Source organism: Acromyrmex echinatior, chromosome 8, assembly GCF_024713525.1.
Source record: "Acromyrmex echinatior isolate Ae372 chromosome 8, ASM2471352v2, whole genome shotgun sequence".
NCBI lineage: Eukaryota > Metazoa > Arthropoda > Insecta > Hymenoptera > Formicidae > Acromyrmex > Acromyrmex echinatior.
The window spans coordinates 4,577,183-4,600,237 of record NC_141859.1 but is presented as its reverse complement, the minus strand read 5'-3'; the positions used below and the strand labels follow the sequence as shown (position 1 = coordinate 4,600,237).

Genomic DNA, 23,055 nt, shown 5'->3' with positions numbered 1-23,055 from the left:
ATAGATTTTATCTCGGCAGAACTCTACATAAAGAATTAAATTTAAATTTTAACTATAGATTTGCAAAATGTTTCTTTATAGCTATAGATTTGCAAATTTCTTTATTATTAAAGTCCATATAAAATTTTATTAATATTAATGTTGCTTTGTGTAAATTATTTTTTTTTTAATGTGTAAGTTTGATATTTTATCTTGACATATATTAATACTCGTAATATCATTAGATATCATAAAAGTTATTATCAAAAAGCAAAAAGAATTGAAATCTATATAGTTTAAAATAAAGTTTCTATATAGTTTAAAATAAAGTTTAAGATAAAATTTAAGAAATGAGTTTCTCAGAGAAGTTGTTAGTTACGTCAGTGATTCCTTCGAGGGATACAGACAGAGTCCTCGAGTAGCGTGCAACATTTGTTCTGGGAAGAATCACTTTAGCTTCATCAGGGAAGCGACGCGTCTAGCTTTTGCAACGAACAATCGTAGTCGTGTCCTCTCTTTCAGTTCTGTGCAATTTCTTGCAGCGCGAAATCGTGTAGGAATACAGAAATTAAATTTTTGAATGAAACAAGGAGACGTTACACTGCAAAATTTTCTTTGAGTTGAGGAATGCAGATATTACCAGAGTAGACGCAGGTATATTTCCAAGTTCTTCAAGTTTTATGAGACGAGACACTTCATTTATATTTATGAAATGTATAAAATATTTTTGTGACTTTATATAATTAAGATTTATATTTAATTCTTTATACAGAATTATGCCGAGATAAAATCGATATAATATAATCTTCTTGCACGAATTAAAAAGAAATTGCTTAAGCAATTTCTTTTTAATTTATGAATTCATATAAATACTATCTTTAGATTTTTTAACATGAAAATGCTAGTAATATATTAAAAAATTAGATTTTAAAATAATGTAAAGATAAAAAAATAACTTTTAAGTTTCGAATATTTTGCAAATTAAAAAATACATATTACAAAGAAAACTCATCTGATTTGTAAAAAACAGAATTTCTAAACAAAGACTGCCATCGTTATAAATAACGGATTCTGATATCATATTATAAAGTTACTAAAAAAAAGCACAAGTTATAATAAACATCTGTCTATTCACCATCTTTATTGACTAAAAACAACTTTCCAGTTTCTACAAATACAAAGCAAGTTTTCTTCATAAGACTGTGCAGTATCACACGCTTTGAATATTTTATATATATATATATCCCTCAATCTCTCTTTTCTTCTGTGCAGCGCAGTTTTTTTAGATATGCCCGAAGGCTTTAATTTTTTGACGATCTTTTTCAAAATTCTCTAACGACGCGATTCAATCAAGGTTCTTTGTAACGCGTATTTGTTTTTAATTTGCAAAATATTTTAAAAAACCTCAAGAGTCAAAGTCATTTAAAGAGAAACCATACGTAATTAAAATTAAACGTTATGTAAAGTTCTATGGAAAATCACGTAGAAATCTTTTTTATGTCTCTATTTTTTTAATAGGTCGCGGAACTTTTTCCACGATTCACTATCCGATTCCGTTCGAGTTTCGCTAAAAAACGGGACAGTCTCGTAAAAAAAATACGCTGCGATAGAATGTTATAGGTGGAAGTGAACTTCGCGACCAGAAACTTGAGCGATAAAATTTACCCCCAATTTCACTCGGGGGAGATATCCAACTCTTCCACACTCGCTATTACTACTGGTCGATCTTCGCGAGCGAACTCACGATAAATACTAATTAACCTGCTGTATGTGCCGCTACGAGATAAGGCGCGACGTTCTTTAATTGTTCTTGTACTCTGGCTTACGAAAATAGGAATGAGATCGAAGATTTCACGAAAGGATTTTGCGAAACGAAGTTGTATGCATACGACATTGCAAGGAATAACATAAAAATGTAGAATTTAAATCAGGCTGAAACAGGATTCATGAGATTCAATCTACATGGAAGAAATATTATAGAACAAAAAAGTATATAAGAGAAATGGAGACTGGAGCTATATATTTTAGATACATACGATGTATGATTAATATGAAATTACCCGAGTTCCCTTTATACATAGCGTTTACAAGTATCTTTCACTATTAATCAAAATGTGAATTTTAAAATCTAGACGGTTATTTTCCGCTCGATGATTAAACAAACTTATATATAATTTAGAATTACAAACAAATTTAATTACTTTCATCAATTTTATTAATGAGATTATATTAATGCGATTTTTATAGCTTTAAAACATTTCATGAGTTTATCTAACTATTCCGTATGATTCTTCCGGAATAAAATCCGCTTTCTAATAAACGTCTGTGACAAGTGTGCACTGAGGTGTGCACTCGCACACTTGTACAATACTCAAGAGGCGAACACCACTTTGGGAAATTGCTAGCCCTTCCTAAACTGCCCTTTCATGATCATCACTTCTTTCTCTGATCTATTATACTTGATACATAATTCATTGTCAAAGAAGCTTCTACGTACAAGCTGTTTGATTGTACGAAATAGTTTTAAATTTGACTTAATATGTCTGAGATGATTATCTATGTAACATATTATCTACAATATCAATTATAAGCCTTAATTCTTTGATCAATTTTTTTAAAACAATATCTTTATTCTTCTCAAATTAAATTGAGAGAGATCTTTCGCAAAATGTTTACTGCCAAAAATATTGTAAATTAATTCATATGTAATTAACTCATAAAATGTTTCTTAGTTTAATACAATTCTGTGGCTTCCCAGATTTATTTTAAGCGATTTTTTAGATATCGTTAGCAGATTTTATTAAACTTTGCGAAAGAAAGCAAAACTAACATATTTAACTAGTGTCTTTGCCTAGTTTATTTCTTCTCGGCTTGTGCTTTTGAATTGTACTTTCTCGGTTATGTTAAACTTTTGTTCGAAAGTTTCATTTTGCTAAGGGACCAAGTTTTATCCCTGGTTTTATCTTATGAAATCTTGATTGTATAGATTTTTCCATGCAAGTTTTCGTAAAAAAACGCATAATCATGAAACTACTCAACAGATGTTCGCATGATTAAATTGCACTTCACATGTGATTCAGTATAGCTTAAATATTTTTATAAATGTGATAATAAATGTATTTTTTATTACATTTTGAAATAATATTTTATTATTTAATGTATAATATTTCTATTTAATGTTCTCTTTGATCAAGTATTATTATTGTATAACATTTTTTATTAATTACTAAAAAACATTCTTTATCTATTATATATAAATTTTAATATTTTTAAATTTATTATAAATTTTATTACATTTAAGTACACGAAAGAAATATTTTATTCTGACTGAAATATAACTATTGATTCTTCAACATTAGGTATTTTATTTCACCAAATATTCCGCAGTAAGATAAAAAAGTCATTTTTGTCATTTCGCAGGTTTCATAAATATGTATTGTAGATTGCTATCGTGAATGATATGAGCGCAAAAAGTAAGGCTTCTATATGTTAGAAAATAAAATTTCTTACAAGGAAACTTTGAATACTGCTTGAGTTAAGATCGAACAGAAGATACAAGGCAATATAATATTTTCTGTTGTATCGACAATACTACATGCATTGATTTGAATGAACTTGTAGAAAATCATTTCACATATGTAACGACAGTTTTATTTAAAGACTATACATTATCGAAGAATATAAAATCCATGAAGTTAGCACAACATTCTATTAATATTAAAAAAATAATAACAGTAACACTTTTTATAGCTCTATATTTCCTTGTAAAAGTAGAAAAGAATTCCGCATTTTATATACTAAAAATCAAAATTGAAAATATAGGAGCTGAAACTCTGTTTATGTTATATAACTCTGTTTATGTTATATAATGTGTGTGTGTGTGTGTGTGTGTGTTTTAATTTTTTTATGCACTTCTTTATCGTCTAATTGCAAGGACTATCTTTGGAAAGTTACAAGGGAACTTCTTTACAGAAAAGTTTGCACGAGCTATACTTTGAGGAACTTGAGATATCACGCAATAGTTTTTTCATGATTTTATGACCACTTAAGACCAGACTTGTACGGCAGACCAAAGACCGCTGCTTCGCGTTGTTTGCATTTTCCCTTAAAGGGCCGCTTCGAGTGCTATGTGGGTCAGGATTACTGCAGCGAGTACTTTGTTTGCTGCTCGTTGCAGCTGTATGCTCGTGTAATACACCGACAAGTAGTTGAGTTCCGTGGCGAGGAAACCGACTCACTAAATTGGCACGACAAACGTATCTGTCGCAACTACTCCAATCTTTCGGTGTAACTTGTAAGCATTCCAATCTCGTTCTGAAATAATTTAAATAGTTATGTATAACGTATAGATACATTTCGTAGATAATATTTAAAAATTCAAAAGAAAATAAAAATAAAAAATCATGAATTGTCTGATTCTTCTTCAATAATAATCCTCGAGAAGAATGAAGCTTTATGCATTATTAAATTGATATGAATGTCAAATTATATTTATTTTTTATCATTTTTATAGATCATTACGGATGCTTCTATTATATTTAATATATCGTTAATTTAACTAAAACAAGTTAAATAAAAATTCAAGAAAATGTAAAAATAAATTTAGCTAAAATTTGGTTTATTATTTATTACTGTAAGTGCATACGTTAATATTTACTTTAAAACTAAATTAATCACAGAAATGAATCGATTTGCATTGTAATACATAACAAAAAAGAAGTATGCTATCTTTTCAGAGATACATTCATTTTTTATTTTTATTTTATATGAATTATGAATATCATTCACGTTTTTCTTGTATTTAATCTATAAAATACACAATATAAAAAGATATGACATACAATTATTATACAAAACATTTTAAAGATTCTCCGTTATCGCGTTTACTCTTAATTTGGCAAATCAAAGCAACTATCACGTTTCTTGCACATTTATCCTCAATAGTGATCATTGTCGACAAACAAGCGATTAATCGTATATTAATCTCGATATAGGTTCGTTGTCGGCACATTTGAGCACATGAGAAAGAGAGAGAGAGAGAAAGAGAGAGAGAGAGAGAGAGAGAGAGACCTGACTGTAAGTGGCTTTCGAAAGTGGCGAGTTCGTCGCCCAGAACGTTAACGAGATTATTAACGCGTCCGCCTGTCCTCTAAAGTCTAAAGAGTCGTCTCGTCATGAGATGATCCCGAAAGAATCCTCGCCCTTTCCGGAGGTGAAAACGCGGCAATTAAGGCGACCCCGACTCCTTTCCAATTCGACGATCAAGAGAATCAGTCTTGTGAAAAGCTCGTCGTCACGTCATTTAAGTGCAGTGCAGATTAAATTAAAAAGTGTTTATCATAATTAAATCTACAGCTATCGAACAGTATTATACGCGATAAAGATATGTAGAATTGTAAAATCGCACATTTTTTAATAATCTAAGTAATAGATCCCGCATTAATTATGTGGAAAACATGGTATTAGTTAAATTGGCTAAATAATTTCATAATTTACAAGATGATAATTGAAGTCTTCATAAATGCAATTATAAAAAAATAGATCGATTTTGTTGAAGGTTGCTATTTCTAATCGCACTAAAAAATATCTATAACACTATTTCTAATTGTTTTTAATCATTCTAATTATTTTTTTTTAGATATACAGATTTATCTAGTTTATATTTAATTATTTTTTTATATTAGATAATTTTTTATTTTACGTTGATTTAAAATACATCATATTTCTTTCATTTCATATTTTTCTCTTGTCATATCACCATTACCAATACATTTATATCAATCGACAACATTATTTTAAGATGATACTTCCTTTCTCTAAATAAAAAAAAACTCTAAAGGGGAAGAATGATTTTTTCATGAGCGGAATAGACCGGATTTTAAATGAACGGATGGTAGACACTACCGTTCAGAGAAATGGAACGGAAGGCAGTAAATTGCGCGGAAGTACATTCGACAGATTGGATTAGCATTTTATGCGCGAAAAGCAAGCAGTCGTATGTGCGCGTATGTCACCGGTCAAGAATATGCAATGTCCACTCGATGTTAGTCAGTGAAACGTGCAAATATTGCTCGTGACGCAAAGCGATACCAATAGAAAATTCATAACGAGTTTTTCCCTCGTCAGAAACGTATACGTATCGAATGCAAACATCGTGGGACAGAATCAATTTAATATTGATCAAAGAAAATTCGTAAATGAAAGCCAACTTTCTAGCCATGGGACACCCTGACAACGCATGTAATCTCGAACTTGCAAAATGGATACCGTTTTTTCGTTAGAAAGAAACTTTTCTTTAGGTTACATACGAGAAATCGGAAAACGGATTCTGGCGAAACTTGCGAGCTGTTCCCAACTTTTTCGAGCAAATTGGCCGGTGTGTCGCGCGTGTAAAAAGATTTTTACCGTTCACCATAAGTGCGCCCTTTCGTGTGTCCCGGTCAAAATGAGAAAAGCGAATTTGCCCTCAAATATCTTTCTGATATCAAGCCTGCTTGTGATATTTTTTACAGAAAATGATCCTGCATTTTCTTTTTACATTATTAAAGATTGTATATTGACGATATCATTATGCGATAAGAATTCTTATATTTTATTTCTTTGTTTGCATTGTGCTTTATCTTGTCATGCTTTTCTGCATATACTTATAGTTCTTTTGTATACATTAAACTAATAACGATTTTGATCTAAGTCAATTAGTAGAAGAAAATATTTATTATATATAATTATAGTTAAATTATATATAATAAGTTATATGCGTTCAAGTAAATTATTTGAACGATAAATGTAAAAACTATATTAACAAAAATTGTAACGCCTACAATTAAGTATTGTTAAATAATGCTTTTACGCGATACGTATCTTAATAGATATTTACGTTTGAATGGCTTTTAGTATCTATTCTTAAAGCATTTACGACCACTTTAAGCCGCCAGTGCTTTATAAGTCGGATTTACGAGAGGATTAAAAATCAAATTGCAGTACGTAATATTTAAAAAAATGTTAAGTAACGTATAAAAAAATGTAATAAATAAAAATAATCATTAAATATTGCATCGTTATTTTCATCTTAGCAATGTATTAAAAATTATAGTTTACATAAATTATAATTATTTATTTTTCAACTATTTAAAAACTATTTATCAACTATTTAAAAACTATTTATATCTACTGTATTTGGGACTTTGATCGATTTCTAATGCAAATATACTTAATATTCAAGATTACAAAAAATTAATTTATGTTAGGTCAAAATTCCTTGTGAGGTCAAAATTCTCTATTAATAATTATAACAGTAATATTTCTTAGAGTCTCAAGACAAACCTGAAGAGAGTAGATAACATGGTCCACGACAGGAGCCAATTTTCACGAAAGTTGCGCGAGAGTTCGGAAAGAACGCTTGCAACTTCAGCAACTGGATGGTTCCCTGACAGCGAAAAATTTCCGTCCCTCATCAGAAACTTATGTATGCATCACAGAAAATCGATCACATAACTGCATCCAAATTTGCTATTTTGCAAACGTAAACGAATTTCGGCATCTTTCTAGTTCAATTCGACTTTTTCATGAATAGCAAGTTCAAAAATATATCTTAACGTGTGAACCGCAAGTTTAAAATGTTAATCACTGTCGCATAACCATAATGATATATAAACATACTTAAATATTATCAAATCCGTTCGATATTATATTTTAAAAATATATCGTATTAAGTAAAATTAATATTTGTATATTTCATATTTTATCATATTCTTAATTATATTTGTATATTTCTAAATATTATTTATCAGATTCTTTTGAAAATGAAAAGAAGCAAATCAGTTTTGACATAATTGGTTTACTTCTCAGTTTGATGACATTAAAAAAGTAATGAAGTAAAAATGAATTATATTTACATATATATATCTTGCTTTAATAAAACTCTAATTTTAAATTAATTATGTAATTAATATTAATTATATATATTTAATTAATTATATAAATATAAATATTAAATTTTCAAAATTATGATAAAGTCATGGGACTAGGTATAGTTCTTTTTCACAATGATATATTGATGTATTAATTTTCGTTAATGTATAATATAAAATAATCATATACATAATCGATAATAAAAATTAAAACCATTATTTTTATGAGAAAAGTGTGTCTTAAGTATAATTACTCGTAACATAGCAAAAAAAATTAAATTTTTGTTAACACAATTAAATAATTTATCATTTATTATTTTGAAAGATTTAACTTTGAATTATATAATCGAATTAGAATCGCATTAAAGCAAGATACATACGTATAGAAAAAATAGAATCGACTCTATTACATTATTAACAATCGATTCGCAATGCGTTAACTTACTCCTCTGTGCAAGATTCGGTCAATTCTGTGGGTTAGTTGATGTAGTACGTGCCTCAATAAAGCTAGCCAGTTGTTTCGAATCTCGCAGCTCGATTCGTCTATAACTCATGGCCGATGGACTAGCTAGAGCGTATTCGTTTTTCGTACATCCGATGCAAAGGGTCTGTTATAGATCGAACTGGTTTCAAGAGCTATTCTCTCTTCCACTATCTCGCTCTTTTCTATGTCGTTCATTCCATCGTTTCTTCTCTTCATCTCCCCTCCTTCCCTCTCCAGTTTTTTCTCTTTCCTTCTCTCTATTCAAAGAGAGGATAGAGGATACAAAAAGATCGGAAAACCACAGGATCAGTAAGGAGACGGAAAAGAGGAACGAAATAGAGAGGGGGAGGAAGGAGGTAGAGCGACGAACATCCAGCTCGACATTCCACGAGATCTCCTCTATCTTCTTTCGATACTTTTTATCCCTCTTTATTCCGTCTGTTTCTTATCATGCTGCTGCTGCTCTTCGCGTCGCGAGGAATCTCGACTGTCGTATCGACTACCAAGCGACTACATAAGACGGATATAAAGGCGTTCCGCAGGATACGAAACTTTATTCAGGAACTTAGGGCCTCAGTAGTCTTGAAAAGACCAAAGGAACAAGGCAGAAATACCACTGTACGATGTTCGCTCGACACGCGAATTGATGTGGCATTTCCTTTTTGGTTTTTTTTTTTAGAAAGTCAATGATAGAGCTTTTTTTCGAAAGCATTTTTCCAATTTTATTGAAACATCAAACATTGTTGAGAATCACGATTTACACAACATCTTGTTTGACGCTGTTTCTTTATCTGTTTAGAAATTACGAACATGCAACTTTGCCATATTACATAAATTATTATAATATATAACATAATATTACAAAAAAAGAATCTATAACATTATGAATCATTTGTGCATGCAATGAAAAATTCTTAATGTCATGGAATATATAATGTTAATGCAGATCAAATCATTATCTGCGAAATCAAAAGAAATACAAAAGTGACAGCCAATCTTAGAATTATGTACTGAGAAAAATGGTCCGATTCGACTAAATAGTAATTATGATGAAAAATGGATAAATTAGAGTTTTCTGGTTAAATCTATTAGAATTCTAGTCGAGATAATTAGAATTCTGATTGATATTATTTTGGTAAAAGTAAAAAATAATAGTAATTCTAGTAGATTTTACCAGAAATATATTAGGTGTTGGAATTAATTCGTAGCGTTTTTTAATGAAAGAATGTTATTTATTTCACATGAGCATTAAAAAATACATTAATGAAAGTACTTCCCATCACTTGTAAAACGCTACGAATTAATTCCAACACCTAATATATTGTATCGATCAGAATTCCGATTATCTCAACTATTGTAGAATTCTAATAAATTTAATCAAAAAATTCTGATTCGTCCATTTTCAATCAGAATTTTTTTTTCAGAGTATAAACGTATGCATGAAATCCGAAAATGTTTATATCCAGTTGGCTCGGTAACAATAAAGCAACCGTAAGAAGATTGCGAGACGAAAGCCAACGTTGTCGAAGTACGCTCGATGAGGAATTATATAGAATGAATAATAAAGCTTTTTGAGATTTGCAAGTAGATGGGTCGGTCTTGTGAAATCCAAGTTGCAATGTCGATCAAGACAATGAGCAACGACGATGAACAAGATAGGAATCAGCGCGCGCCCCTCGAAAATTTGAAAATGCAAATGCTCTACGCTAGAATGCGATGCGATATTACGCTTGGAATCATGGCAGTCTAGAAATTTGCATCACGATATAATGGGGAGCATGAGTAGTTATAAGATTGATAAATTGATTAATATAATGTGCAGAACAGAATACAATGTACGATGAAATGTTAATATAAATTGCATAATTGAAATTTTGATTTTATGAAAAGAAAAATTTTTTATAACAAAAAATCTTTTAATATATAGTAAGAAATGGAATCTTTTAAAACTATAAAAATAATTATAAATTATCAGTATTTTCGGAATATTATATTATATTTAAAAGGTATATAATATAGAAAAAAGAAAATTAGTAGCTGACGTAATTAAAAACTGCGTGTAACTAAATGATAGATGTAAAATATGGATAGCTAAAATATAAGTATCATATCTAATGTCTTAGCTGTGATACCTATATTATAGCAGCAACAGCAAATCATTTCGCCGTAGTTATAAATTTATAGTTACAGCAGTAAATATATTTTAACAAACCAAGATTAGCTATGGCAAGGAGATTTTTTTTTTCCACGAATAATGTAAATTAAAGAAAAATTTGAAGACTAAAATTCACAAGATGTTGTGTAAATCGTGAAATCTTATAATCCGATTAATTAGTGATTCAAATAATTAGCGTTATATGTGGATAATCATGCAAAGAACGTAGAATAGAAGATATTTAAAATTAAGGATTATATGAAATTTGCAGTATACGAAACTACATATTCACGAAACTATCTTGCTCACATTTAATATAAGCGGATGACAGATAATCAAGCCTGGCTTATGCTGCCCATAAACACGGACACCAATACAAATTCATAACTTATTACATGTAAGCGTAAATATAGATCTGTTTAAATCTGTGGAATGAGATGAAAGATGAAAAGTTATGTAAGATCTAATAAGATATTAATTACTGTTACATTTCATCCTAAAAATATCTTTTTATGTAGGTAAATTGATGATATCTTGCAATACTTGAATACTAGAATATTGTTATCATATTCTATAGGCAAGTTTAAAAATTACTAACTAATCATAATTTAAAAGTATTACATTGAAGATGTATGAAAGTTTTATTTTTTTATAATAAAATGCAATATAATTGTTGAATAATGTAAAAAAATTGAAGAGAAGCATTTAGAATCAAGAAGAAAAGAAGATTAAAATATTTTACATATGAATTACAAATGAGAACAGAAAACTGAGAAGTTTTTGCCACAAGAAACTGCTCATAGTCAGACCAGTTGTCTGACCAGTTGTGGTCAGACTTCTCAGTTTTTTGTTGACATTGTAAAAAATCTCATCAGTTAGTATAATTTGCGCTATATTTATTTGTATTATGTCATTGAAGTACGTAAACACATTATAACAAACGATGTGACTTTGCTAAGTTTTACCTTGTAAGATATGATCACATCATTTATTCTCATCCCCTTTGTTCTCTATGTAGTAATCGCGTTCATGGTTATTATTGCTATTCATCAGAAATCATCCTGCAACTGCATTAGCATTTTAGAGCGCGTAGCAAAGAGAGGGAGGGAAAGGAACTTTATTCAAGCGTAAACACTATCCAGCCACATAGATCCGAGCACGTGCATGTAAATCTGCTAGACCCTTTGCTAAGTTCCTCGTAGAGCAGAATGCTGACGGAAGATCACAGGGAGCATAAGAGATAGACAGTGTGAGTGAGAAAGAGAAAGGGAAAAACGTGTTCGAAAGCGAGAAACAGAGATAGGACGCTGCAGAAGTTACCAAGCAGAATGCAATATCCTCGCACCTCTTCTCCTTCGTGTTCCTCAGTGAGCTGCGAGCCACCTTCCTGTGTTCTGCTCTTCGCTTCCGGGAACTTCAACGGGACGTCACCACCTAGCATCCCCCTAAGGCTACATAATATCCTCCCTTGAATTGGCTCTTCAACCACCAACCCAGCTACCCGGAAAACCGACTTGGAACTTTCAAAGCGTCGATATCATGAAAAACCAGCAACGAAACTGACGATGCGATGGAATTATAATGATGCATCATTGTGCATAAGATGCGAACATGAAAATACATAGAATATATGTTATGATTGGACATGATTCAACGTGATTCAACATGACATGTTTTTCGATAAGACGAGGCTTTTTCTTTTTTAAGAAATGTTGAAATCATCATTTTTTAATCACTTATACAATAGGAAAAAGAAAAATTTACAAGCAAATGTGACGGTTTCTTTGATAATTATTGCTTGTAAAAGTTTGACTATAATGACGAAATATATTGTATATTTTTGAATATACATATCTCATTAAGTGTAAACTAGTAATTGTATATGTATATATATATATATATATATATTAGGTGTTGGAATTAATTCGTAGCGTTTTTAATGAAAGAATGTTATTTATTTCACATGAGCATTAAAAAATACATTAATGAAAGTACTTCCCATCACTTGTAAAACGCTACGAATTAATTCCAACACCTAATATATATATATATATATATATATATATCTCATTAGGTGTAAACTTAATAGAATAGATAATTTATTTATTAGGAATAATTTTATTTTGTCTTAAAGTAAGGATTTATTTTAGTGAAATAAACATAATAAATAAATTTTTAAGTATTTTTCCAATGCACATTAAATAAATTATTAAATACTTTTTAAATATGAATTAAATTTAATCATTACTCAATTACATTAATTAGTAAAGTACATGTAGAACATAGTTTTGAAATATTGTAGAAAAATTTTAGCGTGCACAATGATAATGCCTAACGATATCGATACGTTTCTTTATTCTACGAATGCAAATATCGCTTCGCAAGAAAATAACGATTTTTTTAATGGTAAATCTATCTATCCTATTTCTCTCTCTCTCTCTCTCTCTCTCTCTCTCTCTCTCTCTCTCTTTCACGATGCAACTCACGTGGACAAGTGCATCAGTGCTCATGGCAAAATACACGCTCGAATTGTTCGCGAACGTCAGTATAGCCTGGTTTATGACGATAATAAACTATTCGGTACTGATACCTGCCGACGATGGCCGTTTGTATTTTCATGTCCGTACTGCTCGACTCTATCGGTGATCGAGCAATTTATACGCGAGATATTTCGCGCTGCAGGCGGCTCGTACGCGCGTAAACTCGTAGGTCAGGTTCTCCACGTCTGGCAGAAATCGATACGTCGTCGGGGGAACACGAAGAGCTTGCGTAACGAGCGGGAGCTTCGGGATCGAGCGAAGTCTTAAATAATTGCGCATCGATGCGCACAATGCGCTGTGCATCGGAAACTTGCCGACGTCGCGCCTAATTAGGTGCAAATAGAAATTATTAACTTCCCAACGCGTAAAAGTCTTACGGAATCATGCGGTATATTACGATATATATTATCTTCTCTATAGATATTTATACGATAATGTATTGTGATCATTAAGAAATAATTCATTATATGAATAATTTATTATATAGGAATAGTTCATCAATTTATTTGATAATGTTGCTTGTTAAGGAATCATTCATTATTTATTATATTATTCATTTTAATTTTTGTCTGCTTTATAGCTTCTATATACATGTCCAATATATAATTTAAACTAAATAAATTCGCGTTGTGAAAGAATACAACAAAATATTCAAAACATATAATCCTTCCTAAGAATTCACAATTTTAAGAAAAATGCGAGATCTTACGTTAATACTGTAGTCGTATTCAAAACCAAATGACATACAATTACAGTTAATTTATGCGTCAAAGTCTTGCTCTGAAAACGACGCCTCTTATAGCCAAAATTACAGTTAAAAGACTAGCCTGTATTTATCAATAAGATCTCATTAGCCCATAAAATTGACTTCTCCGACGTTTTCTTCTTTAAGAAAAGAACGATACTACAAACGCGTTCGTTACTCATCATTTGAAACAACAACGACGCTAGGACGTTTGCGTTTCCGACGGTTGCACTCAGTTGCAGCAGCGTTCACAAGGATGGTTGCAGCATCCGCAACTTCTCGGTCTAATGCTAAAGTACTCGACTGCTCTTTGACCCGGCATCTAACATAAATCAACCTTTGGATAAAGAAACGGGCAAAGTGCGCCGAGTCGATGCCTGTTACACTGTAACGCTCTTCTTCAGCATACAATTTTTTGTCTTAATATGAAATGCAAGTCAGTAAATTTCTTTTTTTCGCTTAATTCATTTCGTAATGAAGTTGAGTATACATACATAGATGATTAAATTTGTATACATAAAAATTATTCATAACACTGAACCTTCAGAGTCTTTTTCAAAGCTTTTCATTTGAGCTTTATCGATTAGATCAAAATAAATTATAAATAAATATATGATAGACGAATTTCAAATACATTCGGTATAGTTTGAATTTAATAGAATCACAATATGAAACACATTAAAGTATTCGAAAATATGATTTTTAATTTTCCATGCGAGAAACTTTCACATAATGCTGCATACATACTCGATATTTAAAATCTATCTTCGAATTTCGTGTAAAAATATTTTAGTAATACATTATGCATCGAATAAAAGCGAATACGGAATTGATAGCAAAACTATATTCTTAATTTTAAACCGATAGGAGTTAAAAACAAGAAGTTTAATCCCTTGTCCTATGATTTAAGCGATGGCGCGTACCATAATTAACAGCAAGATTAGTTACACGTCGAGTTATTTCACGATTCGGCTAAGCGTTCGAAGTTGCCAATCGCACACGACTTATGACATGTAAATAATTGGTTTAATTTTGTAAAATGTTTGATGAATAATTACGAAAACGATCCATCAGTGAACAAGAAAGGTTTATTAACTTGAAGTAAATAACAAATCAATCATAACATTTTATTCCAATTTCTGAAGACATGCTTATTTTAAATTATTAAATTCTTTTGAAAAAATTTACAGAAAATTAATAATCTTCAATCGTATGGTATCTTTCGAAGCATATTGGTACATGTAATGCAACTTTACATCTGCACTCCCATGTTGCACTACGTTTTTTATGTCTCGTACAAACTTTACAGGCTTTTGATGGCTTTTCGATGATGTTGGGTCTATATGCTTGGGAAAATGACCTCAAGCATATAGTTGTGCGTTCAGTCTTTGTAGTAAATTTCTGTTCGATAATCATCCTCTTTGTTTATATTTTCGTAACGGTATATTTTTCAATAATGATTCGGCTATTTCAATTCTATATTCAGCGTAACTCTGTTTTTTTTCTATTATTTATTTTGTTGAACAAAATATAGGAATTAAAAAGTGCAATACCAAACATGTAAAAGAAAGAACTTTTCGGTATCCTTTTGTATGTTTTCTCGTAACAGGAAAGCACGCTAGCATTTGGTTTTGCCGGATCAATTCCAATCATTCTATTATTGTTGTACTCAATGACATATTTCGGTTTCGAAGTAGGATTGAATTGATTGTTCAGTCATTTCTGCTGTTTCATGTTTTGTAGAAATAATATAAATGTCTCGTTTATCTTTCCATTTTAATGCCAGTATTTCAGCTCCTTATTCTACATTCTCCCTTTTTCAATTTTGCTTTAAAAAAATCTTTATATTTTTTCTGTTCGAATGTACTTTCTCAATGGCATTAATTTTACTATTAAAGTTATAAACAGTTTTGGCGAAGAGTATCAATTGTCTAAATATAAAGTATGTCCTTTGTGTAACACTGACTGTGATAACTCTCTTGACAACACTTTCAGATGTACTGTCATTAGAATTTATTTTATCACTACTTGTGTATATTTTTGTTTATGTTTAGCCCGATCGACGTATTACGACTCTCATCCATGATACTCATGTTTGGCCCGATTTTCTTATCACGAATCTCGTATCTCTCTCTTATCACGATATTGTGGCGAAGGGATTAAAAGCATAAGACAAAGTAAAAGTTAATTTTTAAACAATAAAACAATGGAATACAATGAAACTTTTTCATAATTTTCTAATATTAAAACATGAGTAATAGAATAAATCTGGAATTTAAACTAATTTATTAAATCAAACATTAAAAATTAAATTAATGGATATTCTCCTAATATGTTTAAGAAAATATATTTGAACGTGCGAATTCGGCCAAGAATAACACGTAACTGAGACGGAAAGACATTGAAAATTAACCACGATACGTGTTGTTTATGTTTAGCCCGATCGACGTATCACAACTCTTATCCATGATACTCATGTTTGGCCCGATTTTCTTATTACGAATCTCGTATCTCTCTCTTATCACGATATTGTGGCGAAGGGATTAAAAGCATAAGACAAAGTAAAAGTTAATTTTTAAACAATAAAATAATGGAATACAATGGAAACTTTTTCATAATTTTCTAATATTAAAACATGAGTAATAGAATAAATCTGGAATTTAAACTAATTTATTAAATCAAACATTAAAAATTAAATTAGTTACTCAATAATGCAAAAATTATAAGAATTTCTATGATTTTTCCATCATTAAATAAACTAGTTAAAATTCTAGTCTATCCCGTTGCTCGTATTTTGACCTTATTATTAACTGATTATTTGCTGTTGCAATTTCGACAGCTACAAGTACGAGTGTACTTAAATTTTTTATTTTATTCTAAAATTAAATAACAAATATTTTAAATAAATCCTTGAAAAGAGAATACGTAAGTGAATATACAAAATTTATAACCAAAAATTTGTTAAGAGTTCTCTTGATTCCGATTCTATTAATATTACTACAGTACGAGACTAACGAGTTGCGAGTCGACACATTTTCGAACAATACGCGGGTGGTCTCCCGTTTTCCGCTCCCGCGCCTTCCACGCTCCCTTTTTTTCTTGCCATCCTGTGTCGCGTGTTGCAAAGTTCGTCGGTGTTATTCGACCCGTGCTATTGAAAGTTAACAACCAGCGGACGGACCATGGTGTGCGTACGCGTCGCGACGCACGTCCTGTACGTCCTGTACGTGGCACGAGAGAGCACTCGGGCATAGCATCGCCACCTCCACCGAGAGGGATGACATCCCTTTGTATGTTCGAGTAGATTTCTAAATAGTATAGCGCTCGTCGTCTGAAGGACTCTTATTCGCTCGAGATGAACCCATTCTTCATTGTATATGGAGGAGAGACGCCAATGAATATCTTCGTCGTATTATCGACAATTAAAAGCGCGCACGGAATCTCTGTCAGTGAGATAATCACACACAGGCTTGAATTCAGAATACTATGGACAGCTCGTTAATTCATCTGTGCATTGTACGATTTTCAATAACAATTATGATTGAAAAAAAGCAGGTCAAATGGAACTGTTGTAACTACTATTATCGCCTAATTTGATTTGCAACGATAATGAAATATAATGAGGTAGGCAAAAAAATATTTCGCTGCTCCAATTAGAATTATCACTGTTTTTTGTATCTGATAGAAAGCTATGTACTAAAATTTTTTTACGTGAATACATCGTTTGACCTGTTGAGTATAAGCGATTTTAATATAATAATAAGGTTATCTTGAGGTCATTTCGTAATGATAAGCAATGATTCGTAATTGATAGCACGTCTTACTATTTGTGATTAAAAATATATAGCATAACGATTAAAGACAAAGAATCTTTTTGATCTTAAAAAAGCTGAGCTATAATATATTACTTAGAGGATAGGAGATATTTAAGTGAGAATATTATGCAGTAAATGCATGGTACCTCGTAAACTTCGCACACTTGTTCACTACACCCTATAGCAATATTTCCACATAGCCAAGAATTCTTTCATGCTTGAACGATGATCAGTACTTGGCCTTAGAATACTAAAAAGCCATGGCGTTTATCTGCACTATCGCGAGCTGCATCGCCATTCAGCCGTTGCTGTTCATGTGAACTGAGAGAATAATCGATTGAAGCAAGTAATTCGACTGAAAATTTTCCTTGGCCGAGATTGTGAAATTTTAATTATATAAATTTCATTTTGTGTTTTTACTCTGATGAGAGAATGAATAATCTAATTTCTCTCTCTCTCTCTCCCTCTCTCTATTTGCTAATTGCTATTTACAGCTATCTGTTACTTTAAATAATTTTATCCACGAAAAATTTAAAAATTAATAATATCAAATTTTTCTGATAATAAGAAAATGGAAAAATTAAATGTAGACTTTAACTCATGTTATTGTTAAATAAAAAAAAAGTTCCATTTTTTAAGTATTATTTTTTATATTTGTTTATTTCGAGCTAGATATTACAGATATTAAATATTTAAATTGAATGTATACTACAATAAAAAAAAAACATTTAAGTGCATGAATGAAATGAATTCTATCTTCATTTTTTGCACTTTTTTTGCAGGACATCTCTAACTTATTTTATCTTAATCGTCAGTGTTTAACATAATGGCGAAATCTGTATGTATATTACAACATAACATGTAAATAACATAATATATCATCGATACTGATATGCTCGCGTATAATTAGGAAATAATATACCGGAGATTCGTATGACAATTATCTCGTATCCCGCAGTGCATCATCCGGTTAGCACATGTGCCACACGCACGACTGTGCACACAGATGCAACCCGTGTATTTGCACGGAGTCATTCGCACACGCATTAGTATGCAGCACGCACGTTCGTTCGCGTTCCAGTATCCTCGATCGCGTTCGCCACTAGCCTACATTACATTTCTTCATATTCACATGAAACATCGCATACTAAACAAGCTGTTGCTAAATACAACGTACCTCCCGCAAAAATTCACAATTACATGCACGTGATTAATCCAAATTATTATTCAAAAATCGTATTCGATGTAGAACCGTGAAGCGATGAAATTGAAATTGAAAAGATTTAATTAGTCCTTTAAATGGTGACATTGATGAACGGAAATTGTAGGTTGTGTTTTCATTTGGAATAAAATTGATTCCATTCAATCACAATAATATTCAGTATTAAAAAAAATTATTCTAAAATATTAAATATATTTTTAGTAATCTTATTACGTAAAATATTATTTTACAAAAGAAGAAGGAAAATATTTTTAAACGAAATTAATCCTCTGTCAATGTAAAATTTTCATCTTTGTCCACAACTTAGGGATCTTTTAGTACAAATTTTTATATTATTCCGGATTGTACAAAATACAAAAATCTGAGAAAATTTTTATACATTTGTAAATGTATTTGTTATGTAAAATGAATGTTTATTATTACAGAAGTTGGATTGTATTTTATATTTATTCTTTACATATTTTTAAATTTACCAGAATTCACAATAAAAAAATTGATTATACTGTTTAAAGTCCAATATTGCTAGCAGAGGATTAAATTTTTTGCTGCAAAATTAATAGGTGCATCATTTAAATGAAAATGTCTAAATTATTATTAATTTGTGTTTTTATACTTGTAGAAATCGTACTTTATCATATATAAATCACAATTTTGCGTGAAATGTTATTTTTCGTTAATTTATTGGAAAGCAAGAAAGGATTTTATATGCTTGAGTAGGATTATTTTAAATGTATATATGTTGAATAATGTTATTTTTATTTTGAATCCCGCAAATTATCATTTCTCCACTATCAGATCCGGCATGTACTAGATATGTACTCTATTATTTTTTTAATGATTTCATAATAATTGTACATGATATCTAAATGTCACTTTTCGAATATTTTAAATTAATAAAAGAAAATTTTCTAATTGACATCAGTGAAAGTAAATTAGTAGATAACACATGAACAATGGCCTAATTTGCACAAGAATGTCTTATCTGTAGAATAAAAGAAAATTTTCTCTTATTAAATTAGATTTACATATAATGATATTTAAATATCATGTAAAATTTGTTATATAATTAAAAAAAAAAAATAGCATATATACGTTCAATTCTCTGATACAGAATTGTACTGTAATTTCGTATTTGCAAATTCTAAGGGATACTTTGTATATATTTTTAGAATAAATGGTTTTACGTTCTATTTTTTTATTGAAAACGAAGCTTATTAAACTGATATGATTTGCTCATTCAATACTTATTCTTGCTGCGAATGAATGGGATGAAAAATTGTATGCGTATACGTGTATACACACACACACACACACACACACACACACACACACACACACACACACACACACACGAGATAAAATTTATATATCGCATCGGAACATGGGCAACATTAACAGGCTTCAATTTAAAAAAAAGTAAAAATTTGTTCTTTATTCTATAAAAAAAATCAATCGAAGTAACAGAAAAAGTACAACAATAAATTTAATTTAACTTTACATGGTTTTTAATGAATCAATACATAGTATGTTTTTCTTTATTATACATATTTTTATGTAATGTATATATTTTTTACTTGTGAATTAAGTTATACATATCTCTATAATATTATAATACCTCTGTAGTATGTAGAAAGTCTTTCGTGAAATCTCGAATATACCTGTACACATTATCGACTCTAACTCATGTTTGCTTGAGTTTGCATGCAGCTTTACAGAACAGTACCATGTAAGTGTACTACATGAACGTTGTTGATATCTGAAGGTTGGTCCAAGCGCACGTATACTCATCGAATCTCCTCCCTCAAAATGAAAATTTACGAGCTTGGGCTGATCGATGCAATTCACAATAAGCGAGTGTGACGCGACGTCTCGAGAGTTTGTTCACGAATTTCGCTGTCCACGAATTCAATAGACCGTAGTTGAATCTGCAGCAAAACGGGTAGTTGCGATAAACGTGGCGATATGTTACATTTCGCTCACTATATTATATTATATTGATCAAATTTTTGAGCAAATAGCCGATATAAACGAATCGTCACAGGCGTGTAGTTTACTTTTTCCGTAAAATGAAAAATTGCAACCTTTGATGTAATATTTGCTGTAAAAAGCATTCCTATGATTCCTCTTAAAATTTATGTGCATTGTAATTTAGGATAATTAATTCAACTCAGATTGATAAACATATATTATCCCGTAACATTCACTAAATAATATTTTACATGAAACTTATATTGAATTAAACTTATATTTGAACGATAGAAATAGATACTTTGATAACTCTCTCTCTAAACACTAGTAATTGCATTATTATATAAACATATATACAGTAAGTCAAGTAAGATCGTGGTCGGTCTTACTCAAAGCTAATAAAAGATATCGCCCTAAATCTATCATGAATCCATAGAGGGCACCTTTGTTCTTGATGCACTATCAAGGAAGATTCAGTTGTCATTGAACTTTAACTTAAGAGAATCACATTAGGCGCCATGAGTACCAAATACGCATCACGCTATGAAGCTGTGTTCCTCTGTACTCACCTAAAAATGTCACAATTAGCGGCTATTAAATATATGAAAAGATCGAAATCATTCATACAGAAGTGTAGTGATATAATATGGCAAAAAATGTCGATGATTTGGCCCGGAATGTGGCTCGATATGCAAAGTGGACAAAAAAGATGATAAAAAAATAATGAATCTGTTTTCGCGGAATCCTGGCTTAATACTGCGTCAAGGACAAACAAAATTGAAAGGCAGGAAGGTTTAAATATAAACCGAAACTATTCTCAAGGCTAATAATGAAATGATGCAACATTACGCTGGTCGACCACGCTCTTACTTAACTTTCTCTATATTATTATACATACATATATTATTTCATATAAACGTCTACAAATATTATATTGACATTGTTATATAAACATCTACTTTATACAATATATAATCGATAATTTTAGGAGAAAGCGAACAATAATCAATGTAGTGAGAAAAATTTGATTTTATGTTCGCAAAACAGCTCCAAATTGCTTGCGAGACTTCCTGATAATTCTTGAAATCGAATCAATTACTGGTAGGTTGTGATTCTGCGAGAGTGTTTGCTGCAACGTGTGATAGGTACTTATACTTATTGCTTCCTACTCTGCTCGCTACACAATAAAAAAACTTGTGTATTTGTGTTAAAAACGGTCCGTTCATATTCTGTGTTAAGAGTTTGTGTCAAATTTTTTAACATATTCGAGTTTTAATTTAACATAATGTGATTATGTTATTTAAAGATTTTGTGTGACATTGATGTTCAACGTTTCTTACAATTAGTATCAAAATAACACAATTTATGAGTAAGTGCACAAATAACATAAAATAATGTTTAAAACGTAAATTCTAAGACAAATAAATGAAATACGTATTAATTTAACATATCATAAATGTTAATTTTCTGAAAAAAATGCTTTCACGGATTGTTTAACGTCGTTAATATTTTTTTATATTTATTCCTTATATAATATTTGTGTTACCTTCTAACATATTTATCTTGTGTTGAATTAATCCAAAAATTTGAATGGACCGTTTGCGACATGCGGTTTAATTAAATTCGACACATTTTTTCCAACAGTGTAGCAAAGATTGAGATTTGTACTCACGGTAATTATACACCCATATATATGTATACGTGAAAATATCATATTATATAAATACCATATATGTAACTTGTATTACGAGCTGAGAATGGGATATGCAGGCCTCAAGTAGTATATAAGAACATGAACATACGATCATGTAACTATTCAACAAAGAACACTGTACAAAATCGACTAGCACTTCCTCTGAATTCAATATAGTAAGTGATTTCCAATAAATATAATCAACTGATAACGTAAATAAAAAACACTATAAAATGTTGTTTCTCAATAAAATGTGTGCGAGCAAAGTACATTTTGAGGGCAAAACTGTTGTGGTAACAAGTGCAAATAGTGGTATTGGTAGGGAAACTGCTAGAGATTTATACACAAGAGATGATTTTAAACTATTCTAAACTTTGAAATTCATACATAGGTAAGTTATTAAAATAATAGTGTAGAACGGTCAATCTGAATGCCAAAATTTTGCAGCATTGTCCTCATCACGCTTGAGTTTTTTAATATAATTATTTTGATGGTCTAGCAAAATTATTTTTAGTATTTGTATCTACCTAAACACTTTACACTT

At 30.5% G+C, this 23,055-nt stretch overlaps 2 protein-coding genes across 6 annotated transcripts in view; both read right to left on the bottom strand.

Moving 5' to 3' along the window:
• LOC105144539 (uncharacterized) overlaps positions 1-23,055 on the bottom strand; it is a 273,849-nt gene that overhangs the window by 210,348 nt on the left and 40,446 nt on the right. The gene's annotated exons all lie outside the window — the stretch shown is intronic.
• Positions 156-13,486, bottom strand: LOC105144538 (uncharacterized). Its single transcript, XM_011053502.2, has 2 exons — positions 13,119-13,486; positions 156-4,293 (listed from the first exon to the last, which is right to left on the bottom strand). Exons 1-2 carry the CDS (start codon positions 13,145-13,147, stop codon positions 3,930-3,932), a joined length of 393 nt encoding a protein of 130 aa, XP_011051804.1. The 5' UTR covers positions 13,148-13,486; the 3' UTR covers positions 156-3,929.

Excerpts from the sequence above, each read along its gene's own strand:
- LOC105144538 (XM_011053502.2), bottom strand. The coding sequence starts at position 13,147 with ATGAAAATACAAACGGCCATCGTCGGCAG. Across the intron at positions 4,294-13,118 it reads CAAACGGCCATCGTCGGCAG|AACGAGATTGGAATGCTTAC; the intron begins GTATCAGTACCG and ends AAATTATTTCAG.